The 10438-nt window shown below is 40.7% G+C and overlaps 1 protein-coding gene across 1 annotated transcript in view; it reads right to left on the bottom strand.

The window, feature by feature from the left end:
* Positions 1–4145: 4145 nt before the first annotated feature.
* Positions 4146–10438, bottom strand: part of LOC119561216 (hemicentin-1) — a 90386-nt gene continuing 84093 nt past the window's right edge. The window contains exons 15-17 of the mRNA XM_037875047.1: positions 9005–9304; positions 8031–8188; positions 4146–7113 (exon numbers count right to left, since the gene is read on the bottom strand). Coding sequence (XP_037730975.1) covers positions 6238–7113; positions 8031–8188; positions 9005–9304 — 1334 coding nt within the window. The 3' untranslated portion in view covers positions 4146–6237. The remainder of the gene's footprint in view (positions 7114–8030; positions 8189–9004; positions 9305–10438) is intronic.

Raw genomic sequence — 10438 nt, 5'->3', positions numbered from 1 at the left:
TGATACATACTAAGTAACGTCTTATTATGTTTCATTATTAGTAATGCACGATATTTAATTAATTTTTATAAGTATATTTCATAAACAATTTAAGTATGATTAAAGTACCAATAAAAAAAATATATGATCCCTCGTCTAAAATTAACTAACTAATTAGCTAAGTTTTAAATTCATACATAGATCCCATGAGCTACGATTTTTAAGATTGGCCCATTAATTTTTTTAAAATTGAAAGTTCCTATTTTAGTTCAATGTTAAAATCCTAGCGGTAGGACATTTACTTATTCATTTTAAGATGAAAAAGCTGTGTGTAAGATTTCCACTCCCCTTCAAGGAGTAATAAGCTAAGCTCTTTCTGAACCCCCCAAAAATTGGCTGCCATCCGTCCCGAGATTCTTTTCCCATTTTGGAGCAAACAAATGGGTTCAATCATATTTGCATCAGTTTAGACAAATTGAATACCCAGCTCATTTGTAAGTTGGCCAACATCCGGTGGAATCCCGAAAACCGGGCAAAGCAAGATAAATGTTCTGTGTGTCAGAAAACTACTTTTGCAAGGACCGGCACAGTGAGTGTAATAAAAGTCAAACGTGGTCGCTTTTGTGAACTAATAAGACGAGCACCGGATATGAGAAACTAAGATACATTTACAGATACAGATGCAGATACAGTTTCGCCAGCCAGCCAGGGAGGACACAAGTTCGGGGCTAATAGATCGTTAGTTAGCAGTTGTGCTGCTATGACCATTTTAGGGGTTTTCGGGCATTCCTTTTTGAATATTTATTGCAGGCGTAACTGTAATTTATTGGCCAACATTTGTCATGCGAACTGCAAGATCTTCGTACTGTACTTCGTCTGGCGTTCCATCTGCATATGAAGCATTTGTTAATTATGCCCTGGCTGAGCAGGGGAACAACTCGCTGGCTTCAAAAGACATTTTAATATCGAGGGGTGGATGCCGAAACTTTACCACTGATGATTATGTTGATGACAACGTTGTCGACGGCGGGGGGGGCGGACACAAAAAATAATACTCGCCCGCGATAAGGCAGTCTACGAGTATCGAACGAGCAAACAAAGCCCCGCCAAGTCAAAGTGCAATGCAGCATAAAAAATGCAGCAGGAAAAACGGAGCGGGAAATGGTGATGGGGCTGGAAAATGGGTCTGGGAAATGGGTTGGGGTTTGGGGAGCAGACGCGTCGAGTGCATTGACAGCTGACAGCAAAGAGGCTGTGCAGGCCCCCCGAGTTATGCATACGAGTACGTCTGGGGCGGGAAAGGGTGCTCCGTTGCTTTCTTTTGCAAAATTGCTTGTTTACTTCAAAGCAAGCAATTCCTGGAGCATCAGCTGCGTCATGGCGCAAAACAATGCTGTCAACTCGGGCGTCGCTGCCATCGCACAGCGCCATCAGCACCGGAGGAGGGGTACGGAAAGTGGCAGAACCTTGGGGGTGATAGCACCCCCAGATACCCTTGGAAGTAAGGAAAAAATAACAGAATTTGGCAGATTTTATTTTACTTTCCTGCGTTTATATATCTCAATTGTAATAATTTAAACGAAAAGGGTTTGTAACAAAACAGTTTGCGACATTGATGCAGAAATTACATTGAAACAACAAAGACTGCGATGGAAAATACCCTTTATAAAAACATTATGAGTCCTTAATCGATTGTAAATATACAAATTCATTGGAAATCTAAGGTATATAAATAAAATATTGTTGATTGTAAAATATATTTATATATATATTAAATGAAATAAGCAGGTGCCTTATCTTGATGATATATCTTTAAGATGTGATCTAATTTCTTCGTATATCATATGATTTTTTTAATATTTTAATCATAATTCCAAACATCCTAATACAACCCTTACTTACACAGCATACAGAGTACAAAGAGGCAGCAACAATGGCCAAGAAGCGAGTGCTTGAGACATCCTCGGGGTCCCCAAGCACTGCCGAGTGCCCCGGCGGATATTGCTAGGGAAATTGATTGAAAGTTTGAGCATCTTAAAAGTAATGGTAATGAGATTGTTTTGCTTGCACTCGCATTGCTCGGATGCAGCTCACATGTGCAAAGGACCCCGTAATCCCCGAGTGCAATAATTATAAATAGTGCTCGGGTGTGCGGGCCTGTGAGTGCGATTAAGGATTGCCTGGCTGCGTTTTCGATTCGTTACGTTTCGTTTTGCTTTGTGGATGCTCTGTCAAATGTTATAAATACGCCTGCATTATGCGCCCGATTCTGATGAATGGGTGTCCAACCAGTCCCCTCTCCACCTCTCCACTCCCTTTGGCCAGGCCAGGATAAACTGACCTGGTTGCCATCGAACGGAACGGTGTTTGGTGCTTGGTCTGCGCATAACAAATGGCCAGCAGATAACAATGGATGATGGGTACAAAAGCGAAGAGGAACCCACTGAAGGGTTGTTCAAGTGCCAGCCAACCAGCCATCGAGGGAGCCTGATTGAGGTCCCTTTCATATCCCGTTCAGAACGGATCGATGGTGCCTATAAATATGCATGGGTGTGTGGCAAAAAAAAAATGCTGTATTTTATAAAATAAATACGCCTCTTCAATTCAAGTATTCTCCTTCTTCGACAAGCTCTTTCTTAAAGCTCTTTCTTTTTGCCACCAATCACGTCGTGCCACACCACGTCGAAAATATGTTTAATTGACCGGAGACTTCACAGTTTTTAATTTTGCCAAATCTGTCACCAAAGCAAAGAGCCAACGACATTTTTTGCCCTATAAAAGGCGGCACATAAATTACTCCGGAAGGAGTCTCACAGGGCTGTCGGACTACAAAGTGACATATGAGGCAGTCCGGGACCCGAACTTTGTCTCTTCTTACACTTTTCAAATATGTTCTCAACTTTTATAAATAAAATATTATTATTGTTAAGCTATATTTATTTTTTTAAGGGTAAAATGAATCTTTGGTTGATGTCAATACAGTATTAGATATATTACAACTTCTTCATCAAGAATGGGATTTTTATAATTTTTAAAAACGCAAATTAAATGTCTAATTTCTATGTAGCCCTTAAATACTGAATATATGATAAAATTCAAGTGTACCTCTGCACGATGTCGTTATTATTGGGCTGCAGCTTCATTTACTGTCCGTCTGGCAATCTCAATTTCTGTCTACTTTTCTTTCCATTTCTGCCAGCCATTGTGTGTGTGCTTTTTAATTTTGGACCAAGCGAAACAAAGTAACGCAAATATTTTCAAAAACCGAGAAAATGGCCAGAGAGCAAAGTCATGAGCATCCCGGGTAGCTTGTCAAACATGACCATTGCCATTGCCAGGCCACAAATCCATGTGATGTCTCCTGCTGTCGTCTTATTTCTCTTAGATCTACGCTTCGCTGCACATGCAAACGTTTGCCAAAAAAAAAATAATGAAATGGGAAAAAAACAAACCCACTGCCAGGGAAAATGAGGAAAGCCAAATGGAAGAGATCCCGCTCACATACACACGCCGAAATAACTCATACGCCACGTTGTCGCTTGTCCTCGCCTGTGTCCATTTGAGTGCACAATTTGAAAAGGCTACTTGCCTCGCTTTTGGCCTTGGGGCCTGCGCTGCAAGAAGACGCCAACAACATTGCATTGTCAATTTATGTTCGCCAGTTTCTCTTCTTACACAGAGAAAGATAGTAAACTTAAAAGTTGTAACCATTAACAATAGAACTTTTGACATTCATTTAATTAAATATGTTTACATCATAAACAACACAACCTTTTAAATAAATATTTGTAAATCATTAGCAATATAAGCAAGAACATTCGTTGAAACAAAAAAAATAATTGAATAAACAGTATAACCTTTGTTATTAATTTAAATAAATATAGCACATTCATAAGCAACGTATAATTGGACTTTAATTGATATAAATAAATATATTATTTAATTTATAATTTAATTTAATATATAATTTCTCTCACTGCATTTGTGTGTGCATTAAAATTGTTGCAACATTGCAGCAGTGAAAGCCTTGTCGCTAATGGGCCGAGACTTCTTTTGAGCTCTCATCGCTGACTGAGAAGGGATAATGCCACCAGGGCAGACATCTGAAATCCGAAATCTGAAAAATCCGTAAGCCCGCTCTCAAAGAAAGAAATACTCAGCTTTTCATTGAAATTTTGTATGGATTTATTTGGTTGAGTTCATTCAGTTGTTTGCTGTTCAGTTTGTTTCTTGTGTCTCAAGTTATTATTGTATTCCTTGTATTCATTGGGATAGGGCAGGGGTATTTTCAATATCGTTTCGAGTGCTTAATCGTTACATACATTCATAATTCATTTTTTAGAGTATATGCCTTGCTTTAAACTAAATCGTCAATATATTTTACAATTATCTTTTATGGCTTCGTTTAGATGTTAAATTAGCTACACTTAGTTTAGATTCATATTGGTTGGAACACTTACATGCAGAAATATACGCATAGATTGATGACCGACCCTATATATGTACGTTTGTTTGTTTGTATTTCATTCTAATTGATGTAAGAGAAATCACTTGTTTCTTTTTTTAGTTTATTTTTTGGTTTTTCTTCTTTTTGTCTTAACTAGCTTGAAATGGAAATTGCATTTGCTATGCTGGGCCATTATTCTGCCCATTACAATTACAGCTCAACTTTAAAGGAGTATAGCTTTTCGTTTTGTTAGTGAATTCACTTCTCCATTCATTAAACACAAATATTAAAATGTAACAATAATTTACAAGGTGCATTTATTTTGTAATTTTTATACCTTTTCACAGTTCAAAAATTGATTTATACATTGAAGAGAAAAAATACAATTTGATATATAAATGCAATTTACAAACAACAATTTTCCCCTTTGTTTTTCTTTATCTGGCTTTTTGTTATTTTTTTTGTTTTGAAAGTTTACATACCAACGATAGGTCCTTGTTGTGTTTTCTTTTTGTTTTTTTTATAGTCTTTTGGAGTTTCTCGCAAAGAATGTGCAACTAATTTACATTCATTATCTTGCAGCGCTTCTCTTTGATTTGCTTTTGGGTTTTGTAAAATAAATTTGATTTACGATTTTGCTATATACACATTAATACTTAGTACTCATTTATGCTAGGCTAATTGCAGCTAATTTGCGTGTGTGTGTTAGGGTGTTAGTGTTTGTTTTACTGATATAATTTACCATAGATTCGAATAATGTAATTTATTTTCAATATAATTGCCAAGAAGTTGCGCCCTCGCATTGCTCGCCTATCTTTGGTTGAGTGAGTGTGAGCTTTAAGTCTATTATATCGAGGATATACTTACTAATTATGTACTAGATGTATGCGATCTTTGAGCCTAGTTGCTAAAAATTGCAGCCCCTTACTTGTCAGCTGACATTTACAAACATTTACAAAGTCTCCTGGAAAATAATTCATATTTCTCGTTTGTGTGAAGTAATCTGTTGAAAAAAATATTGCATAGACTGTGTGTCCATCTGAGTACTTACTGTAAGGAAGGAACATTCATCTGCGGCTGCATCATTTTCTGACTCTAACTGCTCAAAAGTAGGGCTAAAAAATTAAATTTCTCTGGCTGCTTTAAAACATTTATCCGTTTATGAGAGAAGTGCTATAAATTATGAATTAGTATCGCCTTTCTGCTACTTATTTTCAGTAATCGAATTTGATTTATTAAAATTACTGTTTGGGAATTTTGAATTTATGGCTTACATTTTTATGCCGCATTAACGCATTTGCTTATGCATGTAAACTATAATCTTTTTTAGTAAAATAATAAACTGTTTAACTTACTAACATATTAATATTGAAGCCTAAAACGTTGGAAAATGGTCTGTAAATATATAAAAGTTAGGGTTGTAAAATAGAGAATCCGTATAATTCTGTATAAGAACACATTCATGGATAGTTTTTAAATTTAGTAAGTCTTTCATGAAAATAAAGGTAGAGATGCTGAAATGGGAAATATAAGGTTTTTAAGAAAAGTAGCTTCCAAGATTTAAATGATGCTCAGAAGATTGTGGCAGCCTTAACCTTTGCATTTAAAAATATTCAGTTCCTCGACGAGCACACAAACGATTCAATTCTGCGATTCAATTCAATTCAATTCGTTTTGGCAACACTTAGCCTAGACACCAACCACGAAGAGCTCAAGACTTACATGACTAGTTAATCGGGTGATTTTGGGCTATTTGTGAGATTTGAGAGATTTGGGGAGTACGGATTGGCTAAATCCACGCCTGGGAGAACTTAGACGCAGCTCTCCTGCTGCGAATACATGAGCGGGGTGCGAACGGTGACAATTTCGCGGGAATAGGACTTGCCCACGCCCGACAGACCCGACAGGGAACTACTGGGACTGGCCACCGCCGCCGTGGTGGATGCCAATCCGCTGCTGTTGCTCGAAACCAGCATTTGGCCATGGGCCATTTGCTGCTGCTGATGCTGCTGCTGATTTTGCTGGTGTTGCTGGTAGGAGGGCGGCATGTTGGAGGCAGGATGGTGGTGCAACTGCTGCTGCATCATTTGCATCATCGAAGCGGAGTTCTGCGGACCGCCCGCCAGCTGCTGCTGTGCGTGATGATTATGCGGCAGAGTGTGGTAGCCGCCGGGATGCTGGGGCAGGGTGTACATCTGCACGGTGCCGGGCGAGACGGTGGATGGGGTGCCGTGCGACCCCGGCGAGGAGATGCATGCCCCGGCACCACCTGCCACACCTCCACCTGCACCTGCTCCTGCTGTTGTGTCCACCTGCATCGTCTTGTACGCATCGATCTGCGCATATATCGTCGGCTCCTCAAAGTAATCGTAGTCGTACGTGGGCGGCGGAGCGTGCTGGTGCGGATGCTGCAGTCCGCCCGCATTTGGCTTGTGGCGCTGCAGGGTCGCCGTCGCCGGAATGGTGGGCAGCAGCTTCCGCATGCTGGACCCATGTGGCAAGGTGCCACCCATCAGGGGATGCGGATGCTGCACCTGCCCCTGCCCCTGCTGCTGCTGCTGTTGCTGTTGCTGCACCACCTGCTGCGACACCCCCACCCCGCCGCACGGCTGACCCTTCTTCGAGGCGCCTCCGCTGCCGGACGGCATGTTGGCCAGCGACAGCTCCGCGTAGTGCAGCTCATCGTCCTGTGGAGGCGGGGAAAATTGGGGAGGCATTTAATAAACTGTCATCAGGGAACTTCCGGGGACTTAAAAGGCACCCAACTGGATAGGAGTATACAGTCGAGACCATGCCAGAAAACTCTGGTAGCAAACATTGTGCTTAAAAAATCTGGTTAATACACTTATGAACAAATGATAATGTTTAATCCTTCATTTAATTTTAGCAAACAGAGAGTGGCAGAAAAGGATGTTTCCAAAAATGTAAACTAAAATGGTCCTATGGTTAAGATAGGTTAAGTTTATAATCAACTCCAAGGCAAATAATTTTTAAACTTTATTTTTAAAAAATTTTTAAATTTTATTTTAAAATTGAAATTTTATTTTATAGTTACTAATATTTACCTACGAAATCCCTTCACCTTTAAACTAAACAACAGTTGCCTTTCCTTAATATTTTTGCCTATTTAATCTAAGTGCTTTCAAAGGCACTTGGGTTTTCCGAGAGATCTAGGAAACAAGCAACACCAAATCAAGGCATTTGTCAAGGTAATTACAGGCAACACAAATTTCAATTAAATTTAAAAACAACCAATTTGGCCTTTCAGGAAATGGCAGGTGAATACAGGCGAGTTAACTCCTTGAGGGAGTAACCATCCCCAAGGTGGGGCACAAATGATTCTTTGCCAACTGTTTTCCGGGCAGGGCTATAATCACAAGTTTATTTTCTAATCTGGCCCAAATTGTTTTCAAGAGCATTAAGATTCTCGCAAGAAATTTGCGACATCAAATCAAAGCATTTGTCATGGCAATGTTGTTGGCACTCGGGGGAGTTCGTCATAGAGTGGTTCGACTGTAATTAAAACTTTTCGGTGGCCAAAAGTTTTGGGGCCGTCGTCAGTTTTGGCCGGAGCGTCCTGGGGATTCGACTCGACTCGACTCACCTTGCTGCTCTGATAGGTGCCGCTGTCCGCCGAGTTGGCCGGGAGGATTCCGGTGCCGGATGTGGAGCCCGGCTTGCAGCTGATTTCCACCTCGCTGGTCGTCGAAAGATGTCCCGATGGCGTTTGTGTTGCTGATTTTTGTTTATATTCGCCATCAACTGGATGGAAATTTTCCGGGGGGTGTTGGTGAAAGGAGAGAGAGCGGAACGAAATGAAACAGAATGGAGAACGCTTAGTTAGTTCGGCAAAAGTTTGAGATGGTCGACGACGTCGTCGTTTCTGTTTTGTTGTTAAGTAGCCAGAGAGCCAGGGAAAAGTTTCTGGCCCGGCCGACGCCCTCAAATCTTTTGGTGATTTTCGGCAGCAAGTTTTCTTGCTGCCCAATTTTCCTTGGCTTTTCCCTTACTTTAGTGTTTCTTTTTCATTTTTTTTTTTGGCCATGAAATTGCTTTACGTTTGGAAAATTGATTAAATTGTTGTGCTTTGCTGCTGCTGCTGCTGCTCTTCTGCTTTTGGCTGCCGCTTGATTTCTTGATTGCCATTAATCAAGCGAGCACGTGCAGTGAGTGAAATTGCTGCTGCTTCTAAAGCAGGAGCAAAGCAGCGCTTTGGCCAAACTCATCCCCCATTTTGGCCGTTTAAAAGGGTCTTTAAGGACCTCGACTGCAGACACACGAGCAAACAAGCTAACCGGCGAGGACCTGACAGCAATTAGCTGTCATTTAAATATTTCAGCACTGGCACAAAAATGCAGCCAGCTCTTGAGGAGGGGGTCCTTCAGGTCCTGTTTGTTTTGCCTGCATGAGCCGAACGGCCTGTCAAATGCATTTGCATAAGGGGAAGCCTCAAGCCAGCGTCCATAAATTGTGAACAGAAGCCCGGGCAGACGCCATATATCTTGGGGGTAGAAGCCGAAAGGATGGGCAGGAGGGTGTGGGGATCTCGGAAACGGGAACCGGGGACCGGGAACTTACCCTCATTGTAGGGCACAACATCGGGATTCTTCTCGTCGTACATCTCCTCGGAGTGACTCAATGGCAATGAGATTTTGTCCTTAATTTGCAAATTGCCCGGACGTGAGAATTTCGCATTTGGATGTACGAATTTCTGTTGCTGCTGGTGTTTGTGCGACCGCAGTTTCAATGCGGCAATGGTGCCAATTCCAATGCACACGATGGCCACCAGGATGCCCACGAAGATGCCAATCGACAGGATCGGTGTCAGCTCAAAGTTATCCGGACTCTGGGCACTGCCCTTGTACGAGGTCAAGGCGACTGCAAAGGTAAATCCAATTGAAATGTTAAGGAAATGTCCAGTGAAGCCTCCAAAGGGGAGTTCAAGAAATATTGTATCGTTGTTATACGATTTTTTTTAAATACCATAGTCTTAAAGGATTTCATTTTTCTATCGTTTATCTTATTAAGTACCATATTTTATATAAAATTCTTATACAATCAAATTTATCCTTTAAATCTTTAAAAATAAGTTATCGTCCCCAAACATTGTTCCCATTTTCAATCCCCAATCAATTCAGATATTCCTTTCCAACAGTGGTTGGTAAACCTTTCCTTTGAGCGAATGAATCCTCCACAAATGCTGATCATAATCAAGCTTAACCTTTGCTCAGAGCATCCACTCTTTGACCTAGCCAAGACAATTTTCTTTTCTGATTTCCATCTCTGGCTGGCCCGGCTTTCCTTCTGTTTGCTGTTTGCTTTGCACTTTTCCCCGTTTCCATTGCTCCGACTGACTTTATGAAAAATTGAAATGTCGGCTCAAGTTGTTTACACAAAATGTGACTGTCCCTCCGAGATTCTCTTGCCGCTTTTCGACTTCCTTTCCTTGCCCCGCCCCTTAAAAAGGGAAATGTACAAAAATGAAAATAAAATTCTTGTCAGCTCTTCCTTTGGCTAATTAGCATTACAATTTCCTTTTTCGTTTAGACCCCCTTACCCTCAATAAAGGAACTCTCCTTCCGCATTTTGCCAGCCCCAATTCATTAATGCTAATCATTTCAGATTTTTTGCGCTACTTTGTGGGGGTTGGGGCTGCATAAAAATTGGCGTTTACTGTCCCAAAACTGCAGGCGAAAGTTTTGAGTCGCGGAATTTACAATTCATTGAGCAGTTTAGCGTAATTAAATTGCGAGGTGGCATAATAATCATAAAGCCCAGAATAATCTTTGGCGAGAAACTGATACAGAGGCTTTGTTGAATACAAAGTTATGCAATTCATAACGTAGGTGTCGATATTAGCATATAAAAATCATAAAAAACTGAAAGCACTTGAAGAAAATGAGGCTTTAAAGGCTATCATATGTACCTATGCATTAAGGTAACTTCCAGTGCTCGCAGTGCTCTTTCCTAAATGCTTTAAAATTCATGGGTTCGAGGGGTGGTATATCATCA

Source organism: Drosophila subpulchrella, chromosome 3R, assembly GCF_014743375.2.
Source record: "Drosophila subpulchrella strain 33 F10 #4 breed RU33 chromosome 3R, RU_Dsub_v1.1 Primary Assembly, whole genome shotgun sequence".
NCBI classification, from domain to species: Eukaryota; Metazoa; Arthropoda; class Insecta; order Diptera; family Drosophilidae; genus Drosophila; species Drosophila subpulchrella.
Note: the sequence above shows the minus strand (reverse complement) of the source record. Positions and strands in the feature narration are given on the sequence as shown.